Source organism: Vombatus ursinus, unplaced genomic scaffold (assembly GCF_900497805.2).
Source record: "Vombatus ursinus unplaced genomic scaffold, bare-nosed wombat genome assembly UNPS02014807.1, whole genome shotgun sequence".
Classification (NCBI taxonomy): domain Eukaryota; kingdom Metazoa; phylum Chordata; class Mammalia; order Diprotodontia; family Vombatidae; genus Vombatus; species Vombatus ursinus.
In genome coordinates this window covers 10,112,627-10,140,251 of record NW_020954585.1, presented here as the reverse complement: position 1 = coordinate 10,140,251, position 27,625 = coordinate 10,112,627, and the positions used below count along the sequence as shown (strand labels likewise).

At 38.9% G+C, this 27,625-nt stretch overlaps 1 protein-coding gene across 4 annotated transcripts in view; it reads right to left on the bottom strand.

The window, feature by feature from the left end:
• The window catches only part of LOC114051935 (transmembrane channel-like protein 7), a 71,169-nt gene extending 45,967 nt beyond the window's left edge, over positions 1-25,202 (bottom strand). For 3 of the 4 annotated variants that reach the window (XR_003570198.1, XM_027874354.1, XM_027874357.1), the window contains exons 1-3: positions 25,054-25,202; positions 6,058-6,304; positions 609-757 (exon numbers count right to left, since the gene is read on the bottom strand). Coding sequence is in view for 2 of the 4 variants with exons in the window: in XM_027874354.1 (XP_027730155.1) it covers positions 609-757; positions 6,058-6,304; positions 25,054-25,099 (442 nt within the window). In the remaining 2 variants the exon portion in view is untranslated. Of the gene's footprint in view, positions 1-608; positions 758-6,057; positions 6,305-25,053 lie in introns of those variants that run through there. The other variant, XM_027874358.1, reaches the window with a different exon arrangement.
• Positions 25,203-27,625: the final 2,423 nt, after the last annotated feature.

The following is a 27,625-nucleotide window of genomic DNA, read 5'->3' as shown; positions in this document are numbered from 1 at the left end:
CTCTCTCTCTCTCTCTCTCTCTCTCTCTCTCTCTCTCTCTCTCTCTCTCTCCCTCCCCTCATTTTTTTTTTGGTGGTGGGGAACCAATATGGCTACCATGTCTCACATAATTTCATATGTATAATGAGTATCATATTTTTTGCCTTCTCAAGGAGTGGGGGAAGGGATAGTAGAAGGAGAGAATTTGGAACTGAAAATTAAAAATTAAATTAAAAAAAGAAAAGGAAAAAGTGCTATGTTTAAAATGCAGAATAAGATATATTTTTAGACATTGACAATGAAGGAATTTGTTTTTCTGAGCTATATGTTTATAATGAGGGTTTTCTTTTTCTTTCTCATGGGAGGAGGAGAGAGGGAATAAGTGAGAGAGATAAATGCTTATGAAAATAAATAAATAAGTGGATGGATGGATAGATGAGTGAGCAAGTATGTACATATACATATTTAGGTACGTATGTATGTATGTATGTATCTGAAAATTAAAGAAAGAAGCAGATCACTCCCCCAAAAAATTCCCAGTGAGAACCTGCCGTCTACCTCCCAACATTTACTTTCTGAATAAAAATTCCATGAGCAGTGCTATTCAACCATACACGACACATCAATACCCTCTATGCTGCGAATGTCATTTTTCCACAGTTCCAAGTGGGAAGCCAGCTCCTTGGCCTCTTCAATAAATCTTTTCCATGACTTGGTGCTGTACTGCTTCCACTGGTCCCATTCGGATAAATATTTGACCTGGGCCTCCTGAATTTCCCTAAGTTAATAAAAACAGTAACAATATAACAGCAAGATTACATAACTTTGAACTAATATCTGTATCTGAGGAATAGCTAGAGGACACAAAAATCTGTGTAATTTTTACCCTTAAGAACACTATTTCCAGGTAAGATGGTATTATGCAGGAATATAGCCCAACTTCTTTTCCTAAGGCAAACAGAGGTAGCAATTTTTTCAATGTTTAAACTGGCTCAAATCCATTCCAGCTGGTGAGACAGTACTAACAAAAATTAGGGCACCTGAAACAGGCTGGAATATCTGAAATCCTATTAGAAATGCCAAGATGTCAGAAACTTCTGGGTAATAAATGAATCACAAGGACAAGACTGGACATTTTCTTTCATTCATTCATTCAACAAATATTTACTGAATGCCCATTATATGCAAGGCATATGTGGTAATATAATGATGTATAAGACAATGTCTCAGCTTGTATTAAGGGAAATGTAGCTAGAGTCTGGGTCAAAAGAGACTTAAGAGGTTAACTTTGATTCTCAGGCTGATCTCATCCTTCCTTTAAAAAAAAAAGAAGTGGTGGGAAAAAGAAACTTGTGAGCTAAAAGAAAATCAAGATGGGACTAGAGAGCCAACCCTAGACGTAAGTTGCATGCCAAGAGACAAACAATTATAGCTTATCAGAAGATCTAGAGCAGAGATTTTTACTCTATTTTTGTGTCATGGAACCCTTTGGCACTCTGGTGAAGCCTATGGACCCCTTCTCAGAATAGTGTTTTTAAATGCATAAAATACATAAGATTACAAAGGAAACCAAATTTGTTTAAATAGTTATCAAAAATATATATATATATATTTTAAGATCACAAACTCCAAGTTAGAAACTTTGCTCTATTAGATTCCAATGTGTTCTTCTATATTTGGTTTACAATTCATGTTCTTAATCTTTGCTTTAAGGAAGCTTCTTTATAGAAAAGTAAGGTATCTCAATAGAACTGGAGCTTTTTTTGGCATCTTCATAAAAGCCAAAAACAAGAAGAACCTGCTTATCTACCCACCTATATGTCAGATGACTGACCTGGCTTTACTTAGTATTCAGTATCTAACATTCTTAGTTTGTCTATGGAGCTAAACAGCTAAATCCACCTAAGCTCCTGATGACCCCCTATCAATAAAGGAATTTGTTTAGCAGCAAAAGGTATTTTAATTCTCAAAGGTAAAAACATCAAGACACAGAAGAAAACTCAGAGAGAAAGGAAAAATTTTAAAAACAAAAACAGAAAAAAACAAAAGTAGAAAGAATGGAAAATACAAGAGGAAAACAGAAAGAAGATAAGAACCTATGTAACAGGACACAGAGCGACATGGCTGAGAGAGAGATAGACCAATTCAGGAATCTCCCCCACATTATGGTCTTTTCAGATAATGCCACTAAAGTCTTTCAAAGCCCTTTTTGATTTTCATAATTATAAGCATAAAACAGATTATCTCCTGTTAATTCCCGAATTAAGCTAGGGGCCAAATCCAGACTGCGGATCAGAGATTCCCCACTTTGTTTCAAAATGAAACAACCTTTTACAATTTTCCAAAAACTGTCAATTGTTAACTCAAGCCTCACCTCTTCTCTAAGAAAACAGCTAATGGAGCTACCTAGCATGACTATGATGGGGATGGGATCTGAACCCCAGAAAGGAAAAGACCATGTCTTTGGGATCTGGACCCAAAAAAGGAAAAGCCCTGGACTTTCCCACAAAGCCAAATCTCTGGCGTTTGCCTGAGATTATAATTCTATCAACTGGCCTTTCATTATTGCCTATGCCCAATCTTCCAATTCTCTGTTACACTTAACCTAGCCTAGCCCTCTATTGTGTTACCTTACTATGCCCCCCCCCCACTTCCCACCCTTAATCAAATGTTTAGATTCCTTAAGAGTCGGGCCAATATGACAGAGTCTTTAAAATCTCACTCCCCTCCTCCCCTCCATCGATGTTCTAAAAAACCTTGTCTTCAACTAAAAGAAGGCTTGGGTCGAACTTATTTGAGCAGTACCCGTATGTCGTGATTTGGGGTCCCAGCACCCCTAAACTTCTGAACCTCAACAACTAGATCGTTTCTTTAAGTGATCTTTAAGCATATGGAGTAAATTAGCTTTTCCTCCTACCTCCTAGATATTAAAGCTGAAAAATGATCCCAGGTCATAAGAATTAAACACTGCTCCCTACCCAAATAAAAGTACCACAGTATATTTATTTACAAACAATTGATTTGAACTTTTAGAGAGTCCAAATCTGCCATGATGCATAGAAGCCCAATAGCTATGTTAAAGATGCTATATAACTTTGGCTATCTAGATTCTTTCAAACTCAAGTACCATAAGAATAAAAAAAATAATTTCTCAGGATTCTTGCTCTTCACGAAGAGCAAGAAAAGAGGTAAGAAAAGTTATGAGGGTATAAAAAAAAAAAAGCTAAAAAACTACCAAATATTCTGACATCTAAGCATACTCTCTTGATATTTAAAGAAACTTTATCCCAAGCTGGAATAGGATGTTAAAGTTGGGGAAAACTAAGAGAGAAGACTGTTGCAGTCTAGGGGTGCTGGGAACCCCAAAACTCAAGGGCAAAAGGTACAGGTCCTACCTTGAAAGAATTCGACTCAAGCCTTCTTTCGGTCAGAGAAAAGGTTTAGTATTTCGTTAATAGAAGCAGGTGGGATTTTTAAGAACCTGTGCCCTTGGTAGATAAGACTGACCTTTTTTATAGGAAAAAAGATTTGTGGGTAGTTTTGGATTGGATCTGATAGGCTGTGGTGACCTGGAGGTAACAGAGAATGGGTCTAGATGGGATTAAGGGTAGGAAATAACCCAGTAGAAGTCCAGAGGTAACAGACCATGAAGGGATGGGCTGGGTTAGAGGTAACAGAATTGAAGATTGGAGCTGGGTCAGAGCCACAAGGAAAGGACAGTTGAAAGGATCATGCTGGGATGAGCCAATGCCTCAGGTGAATGCCAAGGACTGGGACATGTGGGAAAGTTCAGGGGAAGTTCGAAGAGGGGAGGAGGAAGGGAGGAGTCCAGAGCTCACACCTCATCAAAGACCACTGCCTTGTCCATTACCAGTGGTTCCAGCAGCATCCAGCCAGGATTCTCCCACTTCAGAATCTCAGGCTTGTTTCATTGGGCCCCTTACAAAATGGAATCTTTTCAAAAGGGAAGGGAGGGAATAAGCATTTATTAAGTGCCAGATACTATAACAAAAGCTTTTTATAAATATCTCACTTGATTCTCACAACAACTATGAGGTAGGTTCTGTTATTATCACCATTTTACCAATGAGGAAACTGAGGCAAACAGAAGTTAAGTGATTTGCCCAGGGTCATACAACTAGTAAGTGTCAGAGGCTAAATCTGAACTCAGATCTTCTGGACTCCAGGCCCAGCACTCTATCCCCTATGTCACCAAACTGCCTTAATAATATTATTATTACTCAATAATAGGAAGAAGCTCTTCAATTCAATTCAATACATATCTACTGCATACCGAACACTGCGCTAGGTGAGATACAAAATTTTAGTAAGCCATTGTCCTAATGGGGTTTACATTCTATGTGGGGCATATAAGGTACACCAATAATGACAGAACAAAAAATATATGGAAAGTAGATAGATAGGCACAAGCAAAAAGTGCTTTGAGGGCCAAAGGGGAAAGATGATTATTGAACTGGAGATTCTGGGAAAGCTTCCACAAAGAGTCATCTAGTGCTGAGCAAAGACCTGAGTTCAAATCTCTTCTCTGACATTTAATAGCTGTATAACCCTGAGCAAGTCACTTAACTGCTGACTGCCTCAGTTTCCTCAACAATAAAATAGGGATAATAATAGTACCTATTTCACAGCATTGTTGTGAGGATGAGATGTTTGTAAAGAGCTTTGCAAATCTTAAAGCACTATTTAAATGCTGCTATATTAGCATTATTATTATTATAGTCATTAAAGAGTTGAAATTTAAATAATGGGCAAAGTTCCAACAGCCAGAAGTAGAGAAGGGAGCATTTCAGACAAAGGAATAACACATACACAGAGACATGCAGGCACAAAAGTAAATCACAGGAATGTCAAGGAGGAAGCAGTACAGCTCTTGGAAGGAGCCTTCATTTTGGAAGGAGCCTCCAATTTGAAGCTGGAAGATTGGGGTTCAAATCTTTGCCTTATCACTTACTACCATGTGACCTTGGCAAAGTCATATCACCTCTTTGGGCCTTAGTTTCTTCATCTGTGAAATGAAGGTACTGGACTAGATCAGGGTTTCCAAACTTTTTCAGTTGTTATACCCCTTGGATGCCAGTAAACCTTACACTAACCCTATTCAATATGAAAAGAATAAATTCTAGAGTTTATCAAAATAGATATTAAATAAATGCATCAAAATACATTATATGTTAAATATTTATAATATTTTAAACATTAAAAATTAATCCCTTAGGCAGCTAGGTAGCATGGAAGATAGAGTACACCTGGAATCAGGCAGACCTGAGTTCAAATCTGATCTCAGACACTTTTTTTTAATGATTTTTAAATTTTTTCTTATTCCATACTAAAACAACAATTAACAACTATTTCTGCATTCAGACAAGAACAGAATGAAATCAAATTTATAGAAATCTCCAAATACAGTTAGGTGGTACAGTGGATAGAGCACTGGACTTGGAGTCAGGAAGATTTGAGTTCAAATCTAACTTCAGTCACTTACTAGCTGGGCCAAGTCCCTTAACCTATTTGCCTCAGTTTCTTCATCTATAAAATAAGGATAATAATATCACCTACCTCCCAGGGTTGTCGTGAAGATCAAATGAGAAAATATTTATAAATCGTTTTGCAGCCTTTAAGTGCTATATAATAATATCGTAAGAGTGCTTTGCAAATTTGAAATAGCTATATAAATACTAGTATAGACTTATATAGGTACATGTTTTCTCTTCTGATAAAATGTTAGCTCCTAAAGAGGATAAATACTTTCCTTTTTAAAATGTGTAACTCCAGTACTTATCAATCCATCAAGGAAGGAACCATTTATTAGGCATTTACTGTATTCCAAGAAAAAAAGCAAAAAGTCCCTACCCTCAAGGAATTTAAATTCTGCTAAGCATTGGGTACAGCCTGACAGAATAGGTGCTTAATAAATGCTGACTGGTTCCTAAAAGCAGGATCCATGTCTTATACTTGTAGTAGGAACTCAATGAATATTTGTTGAATGAATCTTCACACCCCATGATACTATTTATTAACATGTTCTGCATGAACCTGAAAAATCACTATGGACCAAACCTTAGTCTCCTCTTCTCAGAGATATTCAATGCATATTTTCTTATGGACTGGCTCCCAAGGTGTTCCTTCTCTGATCTTCCTGCTTCCAAATAAGACCTGTTTTCAGAGCTGGCTGGCTTCAGCAAAGTGCCTCCTGATTTATCCCTCCCAAGTATGGTGGCCCTCCTCCGAACAAGGGACCTGTAACTGGGCAGCTCTTGAAGGAAGCTCACAGTCATTGAAGTAAAGACGCTGGAATCTGAGTTGTCTGTGCAAACACAAAGGAAGAGAAAACATCAGTATCAAATGGAAAGTAACACCTATGGCATCATCATAATAAAATAATGGGGCAGCTAGGTGGCACTGTGGATAGGTGGCACTCATCTTCCTGAGATCAAATTTGGCCTCAGACATTTACTAGCTGTGTGACCCTGGGCAGGTCACTTAACCCCATTTGCCTCAGTTTCCTCATCTGTAAAGGGCAGCTAGGTAATACAGGGGATAGAATGGAGGGCCTGGAGTCAGGAAGACTCATCTTTTTCAGTTTGAATCTGGCCTCAGACACTTACTGGTTATGTGACCCTGGACAAGTCACTTAACCCCTTATTTGCTTCAGTTTCCCTCATCTGTAAAATGAAGTGGAGGAGATGGCAAACCACTCCACTATCTTTGCCAAGAAAACCCCAAATGGGAGTTGGATACGACTGAACAACAACAACAATAATAACAACAAAGTTTGCAATGTAGTAGCTAATACACCATAACAAGCCTTGTAAAATTCACTTCCTTAGGTCAGTGGCAAAGTCATATTGATCTCATTTAACTAGTTTATTGGAAAGGAAGAAATAATAAAATCACTTGTGGAAGTAGCAATAATAACAACAGTAACAGCTAGTACTTATATGATGCTGTAATTTACAAAGCATTTTTCATTCATGATGTCATTTGGTCCTCCCAACAACCCTAGGTGCTTATCATCCCCATTTTATAGATGAGGAAACTAGGTTCAAAGAGACTAATTGACTTGTCTAGGGTCATATATCTAGTAAATATTTGAGCAGGATTTGAACCCAGGTCTTCCTGACTCTACCTCTAGCCCTCTACCCACTGCTCTATGCTGTACTATCTAAGGAGGAAATTGGGGGTCTTATCATATACCATAACCAGTCTTGAAAAAAAAATCACTTCCTTGAATCAATGACAAAATCATATTGATCTCATTTAATTTGCTTATTGGGATGGAAGGAGCAGTAAACTCACTTACAGTAGATAGATTTATTTTCTGTACACAGTATCGCCTTGCAGAATTGTGATAGTCTACTGGTGGAGTTTGAGACTTACAATAACTCATTTTGTGACGTTGTAAAATACTTTAAAGCTTGCTAAGTGCTTTTCTTGACCATCCCATAGGAGAAGTTTTAAAAGTATTATTATGCCCATTTTATTGATGAGACTGAAGCTCTAAAAGATATCTACTTTCCCCATGATTACACAGTTAATGGTCTTGAGGAATGTTTCAAATCTAAGTCTCCAGAAAGGCTATCTATACCATACTGCATCCCATAAGACTTCATGTGGTATCCAGGCTCTTTGCCTACCTATGTAACCCTGAACAAGGCACTTAACCTCATTTCTTTCTCATCTGTCAAATAAAGATAATTAATTCTTGCCTATTTATTGACTTCCGAGAAACTTGGGAAGACTTTCACAAGCTGATGTAAATTAAGCAGAGTAATGACCACATGATGTAAAAGAAAGCAATACTAAAAATCAGAACCTGGATCAATACATTGACCAACCTTTACTCCAGAGTATAGATGATGAAATCATACCTTCTTCCTTTCATCTGACAAGTGGTGGCCCACATGTATGTTCAAAATGAGGCATATTTGGTCCGACTCTAGGTCAGTTTGTTTTACCTAATTGTATCTCTTTGTTACAAAGGAGGGTTCATTTGGAGTAAGAGGGCAAAAGATTGTTGGGAGAAGTGTTACTGGAAAGTTAAAGGGGTAAAAAATATCAATACAACAATTTTTTAAAAGATTAATTGAGATAATATGTATGAAACCATTTTGGAAAGCAAAAAGAAGTAGATAAATACATGTTGCTAGCTGTTATTACCATTTAAAATCACAGTCATGGATCAACTATAGTCTTAGGGACTCTTTTCTGAAGGTCCGTGCACTAAGCTTTCTTTTAGCTGGCACATTGAGACACAAGTCATTTACCAGCTGGCACTGTTGCCTGGCATGACACACACACAGAAGTGAATTGTGTTCTCTCTGGTCCCTTAGCTACAAAAAAAAGGGGCCCCAGCTTGCTCCATAATGCGGTCATGCTCTGAGGACAAGCAGTTACTTCCCTACATCTCATGAAACAAAAGAGCTTTGTTAACAAAGAAGAGAAGTCTTTACACAGGAAGCAGGATCTACTCAACGGCCATGCTGCCTATTTTCTCCATTATAGACATACAGATAGCTTTCCCTCTCCAAATTTCACTGCAAAAGACAACATAGGGAATCCTTCAGTGTTTCTGTTATAAAAGGAAAAAAACAAAATACTTTTCCTTCTACAAGAAGCTTTTGCTAGGGGCAGGTAGGTGGCTCAGTGGCTAGAACACCAGCCTTGGAGTCATGAGAACCTGAGTTCAAATCCGACCTCAGACACATAACACTAGCTGTGTGACCCTGGGCAAGTCACTTAACCCCAACTGCCTCACCAAAAAAAAAAAAGAAGCAGCTTTTCCTGATCCGCTTTAATGTTAGTGCCTTCTCTCTGTTGGATATCTCCAATTAAATGTGAATATAGCTTGTTGTTTGTATATTGTCTCCCCAATTAGACTGGGATCTCCTTGAAGGCAGGGAAGTTTTTGCCTTTATTTGTATCCCTAGCACTTAGCACAGTGCCTGGCGTATATAGGGCACTTGATAAATGTTAATTAATTTGACTATCCTGCTTTTCAGATGAAGACTGTGGAGACCAGAGTGCTTAAGTAGTTTACCCAGGATCACATAAAAAGTAAGAGTGTACAGGTATTACATATTGTGGAGGATTCAACTGGGAACATACTGGAAGTCTTTATGTGTTGAAATAAAATATATCAATGTACCTTTTTTTAAAGTTAGTAATAGAGCTGTAATTACAAGCGAGATCATCTCACATCTAAGTCCAAACCTCTTTCAACTACACCATTAACTTTTCTTGGAGTTGATTAGGGTTGCCTGGTTTCTGACATTACATTCTCCCACAATCTCCAAAACCATGACCATCCCTTCTCTCCCAAAGTAGGGAAATGAAAATTAAAGTGAATTTTGACAATTTGACAAAAGCATTTGAGTCCATTCCACAAAAGATAAATAGAAAAAGGATATAAAGGCAGTTTAAAAAATGCAAGCTACCAGCAACCATATGAAATACGCTCCAAATCAATAATAGGAAAAATGCTAATTAACTCTGAAGTTCTGCTTTACGCTCATTACATTGGCAAAGGTGACAGAAAAAGAAAATGATAACTGATGGAGAAGCTTTAAGAGGACAGGCACAACAATGCACTGTTGGTGGAAATGTGAATTTGTCTAAGCATTCCAGAAAGCAATTTGGAACTCTACCCCAAAAGTCACTTAACTGAGACCCAGCAATATCACAACTGGGCTTGTACCTCAACGAGATCTGAGAATGAGGAAAAGGACCCACCCATAGAAAAGCATTTATGGAAGCATCTTTCTCTCATAGCAAAGAACTAGACATAAAAGGGGTACCCATCAATTGAGAAATGCATGAAGAAATAGATGCTCTATGAATGTAATGAAATACTATCTTGCTATATATATGTGTGTGTGTGTATATACAGAGAGAGAAAGAGAGAGAAAGCGAGAGAGAGCGCAAGAGGGATAGATTCAGAGAAGCCTAGGAAAGCTTGCATAAATTAATGTACAGGAGAGAAAGCAGAACCAGAATAACAATGTCTATAATAGGTATAACATTGTAAACACTGTAAAGAAAAACAAAGTTGAAGGAATTAAGAACTCTGATCAAAGCAAAGAATAAGAAGCCCTGTGCTGAGCACACAGTAAGTAAGCACTTGGTAAAGTTTGTTTTTGCCTTTGAAATGACATGAAATGGCATTTTAACAACAGATTGACCTTCCTCATGTTTCAAGCTATTATTAAAAGTGAGTTTTCATTTTCCTGAACATCTGTTTGGTAGGGGAAAGAGACAAAGAGATCCTTAAAGTTAGCCTGGGGTGAACAATAGCTATAATAAAAGAAAAATCATAATATTTTATGTTTCAAATTCTATATTTCTTAAAGGATAATATACACTTAAAGGAAAACACATTGGTTGGAGGTGTTGGGTAAGTCATTTAGTCTCTCTCATTTCATACTCTTAAAGATGAGAAGTTTGGACCACATGGTCTTTAAGGTTCATTCTTTATATTCCTCACACTTGTTGGTCTTAATTACATTATACATGAATGTACCACAATTTATTTAACTGTTCCTCCACTGTTGGACACTTAAACAGCTTTCAGTTCGTGTGTGTGTGTGTGTGTGTGTGTGTGTTTTAAATGATAAATAATTCAACTTTGAAAATATTTAAACAGAGAGCTCACTCTTTAATTTTTTGTTACACTGTCAGAGTATATTCTCCAACAATAGGATTATTGAGGTAAAGCCAATATCATTATGTCTGATTGACAGATGAGGAAACTGAGGCCCAGAGGGGGTTAAATCCAAGATCATACATTGGATTAGTAGCAGAGCTGAGACTAGAATCCAAGTCTCCTGACTCTATCCCATTATAATGAAAAGTTGGTTATAGGTCACCCACAGAACTGGAATACTAACATTCATTCTTAGGCTATTCTTCAGTCTAGCTCATAAGGCATCTAGTCCAACTCCTTTCAGGCTGAGAGAGCTTAAAAAACTTTACCAATATCATACAGGTAGCAATTAGCAAAAAGGGGATTTAAACACAGTCCCTGACTCTGAATTCACCATTCTTTCCTCTGCAATATATCTTTATCCCTATGAGTGATAAGAAAAAGCTGTCATATCGTTCTTGTCTTCACATCTCCAGAATCTAATATCTTCCCTGTAGTAGTTGCTTATTGAATGAATGAATTTAGCCATGAGGATGGCCAAAGAGGTATAAAGCTGTGTAAACTCTTTGATCCAGCAATACCACTACTAGGACTACATCGCAAAGAGAGGAGAAAAAAATGGAAAAGATCCTATTTGTACAAAAATATTTATAGCAGCTCTTTTTTATAGTGGCTAAGAATTGGAAATTGAGGGGATGCCCAACAATTGAGGAATGGTTGAACAAGTAGTGGTATATGACTGTAACAGAATATTAATGTGCTATGAAAAATGAAAAGCAGGATGATCTCAGAAAAAAACTGGAAAGACTTATGTGAACTGATACAAAGTGAAGTAAGCAGAACCATTACATTGTATACAGTAACAGCAATTTTGGATAATGAAAAACTGTGAATAACTTAGCTATTCTTAGCAATATGTTGAGGTAATTCAAGACAATCCCAAAGGACTTGTGATGAAAAATCTGCTTCCAGAAAAAGAAGTGTTGTTGTCTACATACAGACCAAAGCATGCTACCTTTCTTTTTTTCCTTCCTTACTTCTTTCTTTCTTCCTTCTTTTCTAAATTTTCTTGTACAAAATGACAAATCCAGAAAAGTTTTACACGATTGCCATATGTAACATATGCCAGACTACTTACCGTCTCAGGGAGGGAGGGATAGAATTTGGAATTCAAAACTTTAAAAATAAAATTAAAATTTGCTTTTACATGTAATTGAGGGGAAAATAAAATATTATTTTTAAAAAGGAAACTATAAACTTAAATTTAAAAAAACTAACAGAGTATCCTTATAGGTTCAGTAGAGTGGTGGAATCTGAAGACAGATGGCAAGAAGACTGAGTAGAAGGTGGGGAAATAGAGGCAAATGGTGCAGATGGCCCTTCTTGAGAATTTTAGATAGTTTTGGACATATCATGTTGCACATACACACCAACACCACCGCCACCACCACCACCACCACTCCATTCCCATTCAATAAACTCCAATGGCTTCCTATTACCTCCACGAGCAAATACAAAGTACTCTATTTGGCATTCGAAGCCCTTCATAACCTATCCCCCTCCTACCTTTCTAGTCTACCTTACTCTCGAACACATATTCTTTGATTCACTGACACTGGCCTCCTGACTATTCCACAAATAAGACACTCCCTCTCTCAGCTCCAGGCATTTTCCCTGACGGTACCCATCCCTGTTCCTCCTCAATTCTGCCTACTGAGCTCCCTTAGCTTTCTTCAAGTCCCAACTAAAATGCCATCTTCTACAGGAAGCTTTCCCTGACTCTCTTATTTCTAATGCCTTCCTTCTATGAATTATTTCCTATTTATCCTGTACATAGTTTGTTTGCACATATTTGTTTGCATAGTTTCTCCCCTATTAGACTGTGACCTGAGTTTGGGTCAAAAGGCTTTATGGTTGCAGCTGCCCAAGGGATCCATGACACATACAAAAGTCAAAGACGAGAAGATCTCTAGAGTCCCCTCCAGCTCTAGACCCTAGAATCTTATCCTGTGAGCATTTTCTTTGGTGTTTTTCCCATAGCTGGAATGCTCTCCCTGTTCAACTCCAACTACTGACCTCTCTAACTTCCTTTGATTCCCAACTAAAATCTCACCTTCTACAGGAAGTTTTCCCAAACCCTTCTTAATTTTAGCACCTTAGTTATTTCCTATTTATCATGTATATAGTACATTTTGTATATATTTGTTTGCCCGTTTTCTCCCCCATTAGATTACAAGCTCCTTGAGGGCAGGGGCTGTCTTTTGCCCTTTTTTTGTATCTCCAGCACTTAGCATAGTGCCTGGAACATGGTAGATATTTTAAAATGTTAATTGATTATTGATAGCTGTTAGAAAGTTCTTTTTTTTTTAAGAGGCAAATTATAAGCACTTTGAAGTATTTAATAGCTAAGAAAGATACAGGACTACCTGGAAGTAGAGAGAATGAAGATAATAAAACAGATTTTTCCCTCTCCTTTCCCTTTTTTCTCCATCTCCTATACTCTCTGGGTCTGATTTTAAAACTCTGCTCTTTTGCACCCCACTCTCCTTTTTCCTATACTCAATTCAACAACTGGCCATTGTTTAAAGGATTATTATCAATAATGTGTATGTGCAGGGGTGGAGCCAAGTAAAGGTAGGGACTCGCCTGAGCTCTCCCCAAACCCTTCTAAATAACTTTAAAAATGACTCTAAACAAATTCTAGAGCAGTAGAACCCATTAAAAACACAGAGTGAAATAAATTTCCAGCCCAAGACAACCTAAAATATACAGAAAAGGTGTGTTGCACCAGGCTGTAAGAAGAGTGCAGTCCAGTGCAAGCTATGCCAGCATAGACTGGGCCCCAGCAAACCTGGAGCAGGTCTCAGAATCACTGGTAGCAGTGGTGAGTTTCAGACTTCTCAGCCCACAGACACCAAATACAACTTAAAAGTTCAGCAGGAATAGTCTGAGAGGGTGAGAGAGGAGTGCAATCCAGCACAGGCTGCACCAGCATAGCCCCAGCCCCAGCAAACCAGGAGCAGGCCTTGGGAGTGAATGGGTCAGCAGCAGCGGTAGCTGTGGTTGCTTTCAGAGCTCCCAGATCACAGATGGTAAGGGGATTGAAAAACTGGTCAGAAGGAGATTACAGGGTCTCTTTGCTAGCACTGAGGCAGAACTCTATTGCTTTGCCCATACTTGAATTTGGGTCACAGTCCTGGGTGGCAGTCCTGGAGGAGTACTGGCATAGCAGAGCTTGTGGCAGCAATAGAGAGGGGACCCTTCTCACAGTTTTAGGGCAGAAAAGAGTGCTTGTGAGGGCAGCTAGGTGGTGCAGTGGGTAGAGCACCAGCCCTGGAGTCAGGAGGACCTGAGTTCAAATCTAGCCTCAGACACATAACACTCACTAGCTGTATGACTCTGGGCAAGTCACTTAACACCAATTGCCTCACACACAAAAAAAATGATTGTGGTCATTCACAAAGCAGAGCACAGGCCAAGAGAGGAGTAAACACTTCTCCTTTGATCATACCACCTTGGAAGAACTGAAAACTTACAGATCCCTAGAAGTAGCTCTGAAAATAGCTACACAAAACTCCTGAAGTTTGGGACAGTTTGCCCTCCACACTAGAAGCAAAGGCCTACTTTAACAAAGAGTTAAAAAGTCAAGTAATAGCCTGGGAAAATGAACAAAAAATGGAAAAAAAATACTCTTAACTATAGAAATTTACTTCGGTGACAAGGATGATCAAAACACACAATCAGAAGAAGACAACAAAGTCAAAGCTCTTACATCCAAAGCCTCCAAAAAAAATATGAATTGGTCTCAGGCCATGGAAGAGCTCAAAAAAATTTGTGAAAATCAAATAAGTAGAGGAAAAATTGGGAAGAGAAATGACAGTGATGCAAAAAAATCATGAAAAATGAGTCGACTACTTGCTAAAGGAGGTCCAAAAAATCCTGAAGAAAATAACACCTTAAAAAATAGGCTAGAACAAATGGCAAAAGAAGGTCCAAAAAGCCGATGAGGAGAGGAATGCCTTAAAAAGCAGAATTGGCCAAATGAAAAAGGAGTTCCAAAAGCTCACTGAAGAAAATGATTCCTTAAAAATTAGAATGGAGCAAATGGAAGCTAATGACTTTATAAGAAATCAAGAAATTATAAAATAAAACCAAAAAAATAGAAGACAATGTGAAATATCTCATTGGAAAAACAACTGACCTGGAAAATGGATCCAGGAGAGATAATCCTAAAATTATTGGACTACATGAAATCCATGATTAAAAAAAGAGCCCAGACATCATCTTTCAAGAAATTATCAAGGAAAACAGCCCTCATATTCTAGAACCAGAGGGTAAAATAGAAATTGAAAGACTCCACTGATCACCTCCTGAAAGAGATCCCAAAAGGAATACTCCCAGAAATATTATAGACAAATTCCAGAGTTCTTAGGTCAAAGAGAAAACATTGTAAGCAGTCAGAAAGAAACAATTCAAGTATTGCGGAGCCACAATCAGGATAATCCAAGATTTAGCAGCTTCCTCTACATTTAAGGATTAGACGGCTTGGAATATGATATTTTGGAGGGCAAAGGAGCTAGGATTACAACCAAGAATCACCTACCCAGCAAAACTGAATATATCCTTCAGAGGAAAAAATGGGCATTCAATGAGATAAAGGAATTTCATGCATTCTTGAGAAAAGATCAGAGCTAAATTTGACTTTCAAATACAAGACTCAAGAGAAGCATGAAAAGGTAAACAGGAAAAAGAAATCATAAGTGACTCATTAAAGTTAAACTGTTTACATTCCTACATGGAAAGATGATATTTGTAACTCATAAGATCTTTCTTACTATTAGGGTAGTTAGAAGGAATATAGATAGACAGGGCACAGTTGGTTGAATATGAAGGGATGATATCTAAAAAATAAAATTAAGGGTTGTGAGAGGAATGTACTGGGAGAAAGAGAAAGGGAGAGGTAGAATGGGTAAATTATCTTACATAAAAGAGGCAAGAAAAAGCTTTTACAGTGGAGGGGAAGAGGGGGAGGTGAGAGGGATTGAGTGAACTTTACTGTCATCAGAATTGTCTCAAAGAGGGAATAACATACATACTCAATTGGGTATGGAAATCTCTTACCCTACAGGAAAGTAGGAGGGGAAGGGTGTAAGAGAAGGAGGATGATAGAAGGAAGAGCAGATTGGGGGAGGGCATAGTCAGAAGCAAAACACTTTTGAGGAGGGAAAGGGTGAAAGAAGAGAGAGAATAGAATAAATGGTGTGGGAGGGGGCAGGATAGGATGAAGGGAAATATACTTAGTCTTTCACAACATGACTATTATGGAAGTGTTTTGCATAACTACATATATATAACCTATATTGAATTGCTTGCCCTCTCAATGGGGGGGGGAGACAAAGGGAGAGAATTTGGAACTCAAAAGTTTTAAAAATGAATGTTAAAATTGTTTTTACATGTAACAGGAAAAATAAATACTAAACTTTTTTTAAAATAATGTGTATGTACACATCTTGTAGATAACAGATTAGACTGATGTATTACTTTTATAAGGTCAGGATTCTCCTGTCAGTTAATTTTAGCACCTCATTCTGTAACGGACCTGGCTTGTGCTCAATGTTGGATGGCCTCAGATAGAAACAATGGTCTGTAAAAAGTAGCTAGGTTACAACAAAGGTTACAATATTGAAAATTTATTTCCTCTCTTTGATCCTCTTGCTCTTCATGTCCTGGGAGAAAAAAAATAAACAAAAAGAACAAGAAAACTTGCTGAGCTTAATCTGAGTTTCCAGGTGCTGAGCAAAACTAATCCACCCACACCCACACACTCCCCACTCTTCCCCCGCCCCCCACCTCACTCTACAAACTACTGGTTAAGAACAAAAGAAAAAAGGTCAAGGAGCTGTGTCGAGACTGACCCAGAACCTAGTCAGAAAAAAATCACCTCCCTCATGAGGGAAAATGGTGGGATTGGCAACCATCTGATTGAGTTAAACAGCCACGTGGAATAGGGCTGCAAAAGGGAGGAAAATGGCTAGATTCTCTTTAAACAGAGAGGAAGATTAAAAGGCTTCAAGAGAGGAAGTTGACTCAGCTGGGTGGAGTAGCAGGTAAGTATGAAAAATTACACAGCTTCAGGACAAAAACAAGCTCTTAATATGAATTTCAATTTAACCCTTATTTAACATAGTTAGACCATGGGGCATGGATTTAATCTGTATGAAAAAGGACAAAATGTCCTTATTAACCTTAGTGATCATGGACCCAGGAACTGGAAACCTCACATTGTCTCATTCCTTGCTAGTGGCATAAAGCTTCACTACTCTCAAAATCTCAAGATTTCAACTCCTCCTTTCTACTACCTCCCCCCACCTTGCAGGCAGAACAAAGTTATTTCATTTGTTTTTCTTTTTAATAATTCAAGATTACTAGACTTATAATATTCTACTGCATTCCAGTCTGTGGCCTTGGAAAAAATGGAAACAAAAAAATTCTATTCCAACTAATCGTGAGTCATAGTTTTGATAGTGCATTTTCCTGAATGATTAAAAAAATTAAGTGCTATGTTCTAGTGACTATTCTAAGCACTATTGAGACAAGTAACAATAATAGTGCTTTAAGCTTTGCAAAGTGCTTCATAAATATTATCTTATTTAATTCTTACCCCGGGAAGTAGATGCTATCAGGTTCCCCATTTTACAGATGAAGAAAGTGAGACAGACTGAATTTAAGTGACTTGCCCAGTGTCACACAGCTAGTGAGTGTTTGAGGATGGATTTGAACTCTAGTCTTCCCTGCTCCAAGTTAAATGTTTAGTTCACTGCATCACCTAAGCTGCTATCAAGGAAATAACAGCAACTTATTTACAAAAATCATATACTACTGATGGGGTGCTTGGGTGCTTGTGTTTGGGTGCTTGTGCTTGTACTTGGGACCTCAATTTCTCCCTAGTCTCAGAAACACTGTGTCTGACAATTTCTCCCCAGCCCAAGGACACTTTGCCTAGCAATTACTCATGAGTGGGCCCCAGCAAGACCCTTATCTCTCTCCCTGTTGCAGCTATACAAAGCTGGGTGAGAGAGTGCTGGGCTGCTCAGGCCTAAGCCCTAAGATCATGTCTCTGGAAGCTTCCCAATTCCTTAGTAAGCTCCTGTCTTGTGAGAAAACTTTCTCTTGTTGCAGAGCATTCTCTAATCTGGTACAAGGAGTTTTGTCCCTGGCTGGTCCAGGGACTCTTCCTCCTGCTAGATTCCCAAGATCTATGCCTCTGACATCTCCCTCCCTGTCTGGTATACTCCCTACACTTTCCCATCCATAGCTCCCAAAGACACCTGGACCTTTAAATTACCTAATCAGTATTGTCGGCATTCCTTTTCCATGCCCTTTTCCATATAAACCCTAGCTACATACTCAGTCTCTCAGGTTCCTTAAGAATCCTTGCCCACTGAGAAGGGTAACGATAAACTTTTTTGCCAACTTGACTTAAAGAGTGCTTGAGTCTGTGAATTCATTCCAGATGACCCCGTCCTGTACTCCAGTCTCTGAGGGGTCTCAACCTCTCAGACTGCACACTACAACCAGACTGGATTTATACCAGGAATGCAGGGTGGTAGGAAAACTATAAACATAACTGACTATATCAATAACAAAATATATTATTTTAATAGATGCAGAAAAAGCATTTAACGAAATACACCTTCCATTTCTGTTAAAAAAAAACACTTTAGAAAGCACAAGGATGAATGGAGTTTTCCTTAGAATGATAAGTAGTATCTATCTTAAACCAAGAGTAAGCATTATCTGTAATGGGGATAACCCTTTCCAATAAGATTAGGGGTGAATGGAGGATTTCCATTATCACCATTACTATTCAATATTGTAATACTGTATATTCAAATATATGCTTGCGATAGTAATAAGTCAAGAAAAAGACCCTGAAGTATAAGCATGAAAAATGAGAAAACAAACCTATCACACTTTGCAGAGAACCCTAGAGTCAACTAAAAAGCTAATTAAAACAATTAACAACTTTAGCAGAGTTGGAAGATATAAAATAAACCCACACAAATCATTAGCATGTGTATATATATATTACCAACAAAACCCAGCAAGTAGAGATAGAAAGAGAAATCCATTTAAAATAACTACATGTGGCATAAAATACTTGGGAATCTACCTGCTGAGAATTATATGAACATAAATAATTACAAAACACTCTTCACACAAATAAGGACAGATCTAAAAAAAACTGGAGAAATATTAATTGCTCTTGGGTGGACTGAGCCAAAAATAAAAATGACAATGCTACCTAAATTAATTTACTTGTTCAATTTCATACCAACCAAATTACCAAAGTTACTTTACAGAGCTAGAAAAAAATCATAACAAAATTCATCTGCAAGAACAAAAGAGAATCAATTTTTAAAATGTGAAAGGAGACTAGCAGTACTACATTTCAAACTACCACACAAAGCTATAATCATCAAAGCAATTTGGTACTGGGTAAGAAATAGAGAAGTTGATCAGTAGAACAGATTATTTATACAATATACAGAAGCAAATGAGCACAGTAACCTAGTATTAGATAAACCCAAAGATCCCAACTACTTGTACAAGAATTATCTGACAAAAAGCCATTGGGAAAACTGGAAAATAGTCTGTCAGAAACTAGGCATAGACCACTATCTCATGCCACATACTAAGATAACTTAGAAATAAATAACTTACAAAAAACTTAGAAATAAGCAAATTAGTGAAACATGGAAGAAATTACCTGTCAGATCTATGCATAGGGGAAAAGTTCATGACTAATCAAGAGATAGACTCACAAGAAGTCAAATGGATCATTTTGATAGCATAAAATTAAAATTTTTTTACAAACAAAACTAACATAGCTAAAAGTAGAAGAAAAGCCAGAAAATGAGGTAAAGTCTTTGTAGCAAGTTTCTCTGATAAAGGTCTAATTTCTCAGATATATAGGGAACTGATTTGCAAGAATAAAAGCTATACACCAATTGATAAATGGTCAAATGATATAAATAGGCAATTTTCAGAGAAAAAAAAATCAAAGCTACCAATAGCCATATGAAAAAAATCCTACAAATCACTAATAATTAAAGAATTGCAAAATTAAAATAATTCTGAGGTACCACTCATACCCAACATATTGTCTAGGATGTCAAAAAAGGAAAATAACAAATGCTGGAGGGAATGTGGGAAAATAGGTACACTAATATACTGTTAATGGAGCTGTGAACTAGTCCAACCACTATGGAAAGCAATTTGGAACTATTCCCCAAAAGTTATTGAACTGTGTATATTCTTTGACCCAGTGATGCCACTACTAGGTCTATACCTCAAAGAGATCAAAGAAAGAGGAAAGTGGCTCATATTTACAAAAATATTAATAGTAGCTCTTTTTGTGGTAGCAAAGAATTGGAAATTGAAGGAATGCCCAACAATTGTGGAATGGGTAAACAAGGTATGTAGTATATAAATGTGACGAAACACTATTGTGCTATAAGAAATGATGAAGAGTGGGGCAGCTAGGTGGTGCAATGGATAGAGCTCTGGCCTTGGAGTCGGGAGGTCCTGAGTTCAAATCCGGCCTCAGACACTTGACATTTTAGCTATGTGACCCTGGGCAAGTCACTTAACCTCGACTGCCTCACGGAAAAACAAAAAAACAAAACAAACGAAAAGAAACGAAATAAGTATAAATATAAAAAATATAAATAAAAAAATATAAACAAATAAAAATGGTGGGTGAGAGAAAATTTGGAACTGCAAATAAAATTGAAAGAAATTAAACAAGGTACTAATTTTTTTAAAAAGAAATTTCTTTTAAAAAAGGAAAGCTATAAGTAGTTAAGAGTACTTAATAGCTTGTACTTAAGATTTGCAACTATTTTCTTATTTGATTCTCACAACAACTCTGGAGGTAGGTGCTATTATTATCCCCATTCTACAGATGAAGATATTGAGGCAAAAAGAAGTTAAATGACTTGCCTAGCATCAAACAGCTAGTAAGTAGCTGAGGCTAGATTTGAACTCAAGTCTTTTTGACTCCAGGCCCAGTACTCTATCCACTGTAACACCCAACTATGTTTGGAAATTTCAATAAACTAGAATTCATTTGAATTCAGAAATACTTGTTAATTGTTGTTTTAGTACAGACTAAGAAAAAATGTAAAAGTCATTTTAAAAAAAAGATTTCACTTACCCTTTGCCATAATATGACTTATTGTAAACTTTCTCTTACTAATCATAGCTCTGCCAGAATAAATTACCACTTCATGACCTTTCTAACATTTTAAGACCTCTAACATTTGACCTTTCAGTTGCATGTCACCCTAGCCACTCTTCTCTGGACATGCTTCATTTAATTAGTGTTCCTCTAGATGTGGGACATCCAAAACTGAACATAACATTGTAGATGTGACCTGATCAGTGAAGGTTACAAGAAGACTATGCCTCTTTTGTTCTGGACACTGTATCCCTATTAAAGCAACCTAAGATTGCACCTGCTTTCCGGGAAGCAATGTCATGCCCTTGATTTATGTGGAACTTGCTATTCTCAAACCACCCCTACACAACAATCAGGTCTTCTCTCCATAAAGGACTTGTTCCAGCAGGTCCAACCCAATCAAACATCATCATCATCATCATGGCTAACATTTATATAGTGCTTACCATGTGCCAGGCACTGTGCTAAGTACTTTACAAATATTATCTCTACCCTGTGAATTGGGTGGTATTATATGTTATTTTACAGTTGAAGAAACTGAAGCAGAGTGACTTGCCCAGGGAGATGGATTTGAACTCAGGTCTTCCTGACTCTTATCTACTTGTGGCCACCTAGATCATACAGTTCTCCCCACTCTGTACTTGACCCTCCATTTGTGTCATTGAGTTTGGAACCTAGTTTGAAACCTTTAAACAGAAATATACATTTCATTCTCTTAAATTTCTTGCTGTGATCCAACTGTTCAGGTGTGAGGGATTGTCTGATGTTGGCTACGTGTCACGTGAGGGTTGTGGGAAGATGGGGCAGGGACAAGATATTAGGAAGTAACCGAAGCTTACGCTCCCGAGGCAGGGGGCTGTGCCATGTGGAGTTGTGGTGAACTGGGGTAGGAACAGGATACGGGGAAGTAGCCGGAGCATGTGCTCCTGAGGCAGGGGGCTGTGCCACTTGGGAGTGGGACGGCAGAGAACGAGCTCCCTTTGTCTAGTCCTCTCCCTTTGTGCAGCGCTAACCCCAGACGTCCCCTTCCTGTATCCAGGTGTAGCTTCCTTTGTCACGTCCTCTCCCTTGGTGCAGTGCTAACCCCAGACATCCCCTTCCGGTATCTGATCCTACAATCATTCACTGGTAGGCGGGCTGAGGAGGAGGGGCTAGGAAGGTATATAGGGGCGGTAGGGGTCGGAGCTCGCTCTCTCTTGCTCTTGCTCCTGCTCTTGCTTTCCTGCTTGGCCTTGCTGTGATGGCCTCTGAATAAAGTTCGAGTGCTTGCACCTCCCGATCAGCTCGTCTCTATGTTTATCTGGGTGGGCTCTGAAGACTGGTAAGTATGACCTTGGCAGCCTGCTCCGGTTAGGAGGAGAGTGCACGGCGCGACCGGCACATTCAGGAATGGCTAAACAAGTTGTGGTACAAAAATTTAACAAAATATGACTGGGTTGTACAAAAAGATGACTATGATGGAAGCAGAGAAGCATAAGGAGACTCCTATGAATTCATTTATGCAAAATGAAATAAGTAGAATCTAGCAAACAATGTACACAATGATTACAGCAATGTAAATGGAAAAAAATAACCATAAAACAATAAATATGGAATGCTTCCAAATTTATAACAATTAACCTTGATCCCAGAACATGGATATAAAAAGGGACATTCCCCAAGCTTCTTTGCAGAGGTGGGTGACTATTGGTGTAGGAAACTACATATAATGGTAGACTTTTACAATATGGTGTTTTTGCTGAACTGTTTGTTCCCTCTTTTTTATTCTTCCATTTGTAGGGTGACTCTGGGAAGAAGAGGGATGCATTGGAATATACAGATAATATGAAATGAAAAAACTATCAATACAATTTATTTTTTTAAACTGTATTCTGTTAGTTTCAATCCAGGGGTGTTAACCTCTTGTGGCCTAAGCAAAGGGAAACATGGAGTAGTGTGATTTTGTGGAAAAGAGACATGAATGTGGGGCCAAAGGAAGTGTGTTCCAATCCTACCTATGAGAGTCATTTAAGTTCTATGGCCCCTCATTGGAAAAAGAGAGGAATGGATTAGAGGACCTGACATCTAAGGTATTTTTCAGCTCTAAATCAATTTAACTTTTGCTTGTAGTTAGCTGTGAGGGACAGCCAAATATTCTTTTGGTCCCTAGTCCTACAGAGAAGTTCTTGCCCAGTTCTCTTTTTGCTTCTTTTTTGAGAAGTCAAAAGACAATTTCTGTAACCAGAGATCTAAATCAAATTGGGGACCCTCGTTCTACAGGACTAGAAGCCCTCTTGGAAACTTTAAGTGCTAGGAAACATATGTGATGCCTAACCAGAAGGGTTTGGTATTTCTTGGACATTCTGAGCAGATACTATATCTGAAGACACATATCCTCTTTCCAAAATACACTTAGTGAATCACACCTATACATGAGCAGTGATAACAGTAAGTCTGGCAAGAGTTAAGCTTTATAGGTAATTTGTAATATAATATTAATAATAATATTACATCATTGTAGTGTTTTAAGATCTACAAAACTCTTCCATTACCCTTCCCCCTCCCAACTCTCTGAAGCAGGTCATTCATGATTATCACCTTTTAAAGATGAAAAAACTGAGCTTCAAAAGAGATGAACTGTCCATGATCACACAGCAAGTAAATTACCAGAGTCAATGTTTTATCCACTAAAATAAATTTAAGGTAAAAAGTTTTGACAGGTCACTATACTAATATCTCTAAATATCATGTTTAAATTTGTTCTAACTGCTTATTTTCCACAGTGCATGGGAAATGCCAGAACAGTACCAAAAACATAATCACTTCTACCATAAAATTAGTGGATTTTCCTAAACAGTAGCAGGAATAATAAAAACCAGTAAAAACTCGAAATGGTTTGTTGAACAAAGCTCAATGTTATCTCAGGGCTTTGGGATCCAGGGCTTCCTTCAAATCTTAACTAATACACCACCTTCTGCAGGTGGCCTTTCCCCTTCTCCTGCTGCTAATATTCCCCCCACCCCCCACCCCCGGGACCCCATGGAAAGTGGTGGACTCCAAATATATCTTGTATGAACATATAGTTACTTACATGTTGTGTCTGCCCCATTAGAATGTGAATTCCTTGAGAGCCAGGGGGACTTTCCTTTTCTTTGTAACTCCAGAGTTTAACACAGTGCGTGACACACAGTTAGCACTTTAATAAATGCTTGTTGACCAACTGCTCTATCATTTAGTAATGTTTCAATATTTGGATTTTTTTTTTAATCATGCTGCCCAGAACTGCTGTCCATCCATTGACAATCTCTAGTCATTTTGAGTAAGTAGTTTACGTAAGGGGAAAAATTTTCTCACTGGGGCAGAGATAAACTTACAAATTAAGAACGAAATAAGATACTACATTTCTTGTAACTATTTTTGGCTAGCAAGATTTTAAAATGTTAGGTGGCTACCCAGGAACCTCCCACAACTTTTCTGTCAATATGGAGATTTTGTATTGGGGAAAGTGCTCCTCTGAAACCAAAACACGCTTTTGTGGACAAGTTGGCCACCTCTGATCATTCTAGCCAACCTCCTCATGGTAGAAAAAGCACTTTAAACTTAAAAGCTCTATATAAATGAGGATTTTCAGGATAGGGTAAACAGGTCCAGAATTAGTCACTTGTCTGACTGAGATTACACTTAGGTATAAATGTGAGAGCTAAGACCAGAGAATTTAGTTCTTCCGATTCCCAATTCAATTTCCTTTTCAATTACTCCATGCTGCCTGCCTCCTAGCTGCAAGCTGGAAATGGATGTTTTCATTCAACTAAGTTTTTCGGCCAATGAGAACCCTGAGAAGGGAGGAACAGCTCAGTTACAAGATTGATCCCAAACTTCCCGACGCCTGGAGGGTTCAGCCAGTAGAGAGTCCAGAAAGATTCCCTGCTCCCTTCTTAAATTCACGAGAGGCAAGCACAGAGTTGGAGGAGCTACAGTTTCCCTGGAGACTCCTCCGTCCCTGACTCAAGCAATGCCCTCGGCGGGGGTCTCACCCTTCCCTGTGTCTCCTCCCCGGCCTGGGAACTAGCTGGTGCGGGAGGAGGGGAGGTGCCCATTCTCCCAAGTCTGGTCTGGGGAATACCCCAAGACGCTCATTCTAAATGTTGCAGTGCAGCCCAGGCCCCCGTTCTCCCCTGTCCCCTCTGCCTACCGTCTCTGTGGCTGTCCCGGCGGCTCGCCGAACTAGTGTCACTCATGGCCGCGCGACTGGAAAGAGGAGATGGAGGAGAAAAGAGAAAAAGGAGGAAAAGTAGGAGACAACTAGGGCTGTGGCCCGGCCCAGCCTCCCAGCCGCTGGGATTCCAGGTTCCGGCCACTGACGTCACAGAGGCAGTGGGAGGGCACTGGATCTGGGCATTCAGAGGAGTGCCTGCACTTCAGCACCGACTTTTGGCGGGCTCTCAGCTTAGGGAGCAGGAGTCCCAAACTTCGATTCCAGAAGACATCTAGGTGTACGGAGTCAATGCCATGCGTCCGGACGACCGAAGCATACGAGATCTCGGGGTTGTTGGGCCAAGTTAGCAGGAGGAGAGGCGAGGAGTGAGAGGCATGGGACCTTAAAGAGTAGGGACTTGTCATGGGAGAGAGAGGTAACATTAAGGATGGGAAGTAGGAGAGCTCGGTAGGAAAAATATTAGAAACCCTGTAGTATGTTAACCAATCAACAAGCATTAAGGGACTACTAGTCACTCAATAAAAGGAAATTACCCTTCCCAGGAGTATCTCTCCTCTCCTCAAGCATTTGGGGAGATGATGTGATTGAGCCTTGTAGATTTACTAAGGGGGAGGAGAGGGGAAGAGAGAGAGAAAAACGTGTCCCAGAATGAGGATCGTGCCTAATTGGGGGATCCCTAGGAATTGTGTGGGCCATTTTACCCAGTGTCTGGAGTCAGCACCTACAGAACACCATAGGCTATAGTGATAGGTGATTGAGTATTGATGTATTTTGGGACCTCAGGGAGAACTAGATTGGGGATGGGGTTGGAGAGAAAAGAAGACGGTACAGAGATAAAAAAAAAAAACGGTACCTTTCCAGAGTTGCTTTGAGAAACCCTTTCTGGGACAAAAAAAAAAAAAAACCCATCAGCCCAGGAATTAAATAGGTTCTAGTTCTAGCTGTACCTCCAACTTACCTTAGACAAGTCCCTTTACTTCTTCCGTAGCTGGGTTTGTAAGGAGCAGCTAAATAGTGCAATGGATAGAGTGCTAGGCCTGGAGTCAAGAAGACTCATCTTAATTGAATCTGGCTTCAGACACTTAGTAACTGTGTCACCCTGGGCAAGTGACTTAACCCTGTTTGCCTCAGTTTCCTCATTTGTAAAATGAGCTGGAGTAGGAAATGGAAAATCACTCCAGAATCTTTGCCAAGAAAACCCCGAATGGGGTCATGAAGAGTCTAATGTGACTGAAATGATTGAACAAAAATAATTCTTCCCCACCCATATTTTCATGTCAATAGCAGAGAGATTTAAAAGTGGAATTGCAGGTTGACTTACTCAATGTACATACCACAAGGCTTTTTTTGGGAGGGGGGAGACTTGCATTTGTACTCCTAGCACTTGGCACAGTGCCTTGCATATAGTAAGCACTTGATAAATGCTTGTCAATTGAATGACTTCATTTTGGGGCAAGAGACAACTTACTTAGAAAAAAATTGTGCAATTTAAGGAATCTCCTGAAAACACACCCATAATAGAATAGCAGAGTGGAAAGAATACTGGACTGGGTCATCAAACGTGGTCCTTAGTTCTATCTCTGCCACTAACTTAGTGTGACCTTGGGCCAGGTCCCTTAACCACTCTGAGCTTCAGTTTCCTTATCTGTAAAGTGGGGCTTCCACTTTGCCTTGGCAGCAGCAACAGCATGTCCCATCAGAAGATCTCTGCCTCCAGGCATGGACACATGGGCTTCCTGCCTCCAGAGCAAAGCAGCAGTCACTAGGGGAAGGTGAAGAGCAACTTCAAATATGACCCAACTAAATCCATCTGCCCCCACAGGCATGGACCCCATATTATTTGGGAAGGTAAGCAGGCATGGCTCCAAAGTCCAGAGTGAACAAAAAGGAAGTGGATGAGGTGATGAACATTATGGAACTGTCCCCCATAGTCACATCATGGTGGGCATCATAGGCTGGCTAGTAACAGTGGGAAAGAAGGGTGAATATGAATACTGTGAGTATGCTGGTTTTCCCTTTTTTTTCTTTTCTCATTTGTCACCTGGAACTAATTATTTTGCCAGTCTTTGAATGCTCAGTTAGCTATAGGACTGTTCAAAAAGGACAGTCATCTCACAAGCCTTGCTGACCAGCTGTATTATGAATCCCAGAAGTTTCACCTAACAAAGTATATAGAAATAGAGCTTTCATCTCCCCCAGAACCGTTTCAAAGTCCCTTTAAGAACTGCTTACTTGATTGGCCTGGTATCTGACAGTTTGAGTTTCCTGTTGATTTATTTGAGCTCACCCTACCCATTTAGCACGTTTTCCTAAACAAAGTCCTTGCAAATTGTATTAAATTTTTTTTAATCCTACATTGACTTTACTCACTGTAGGGCAAAAGTTTCAGTATCTTTTCAGCACTGAAAAGTTTTCTGGAAGAATACTTTCAACTTCTTTTTGTGTATTGTACTGTCTTCCTCCATTAGATTGTGAGCTCCTTGAGAGTAAGGAATGTCTTTTCTTACTTGTATAACTAGCACTTAGTACAGTTAATGGCAAATGGTAA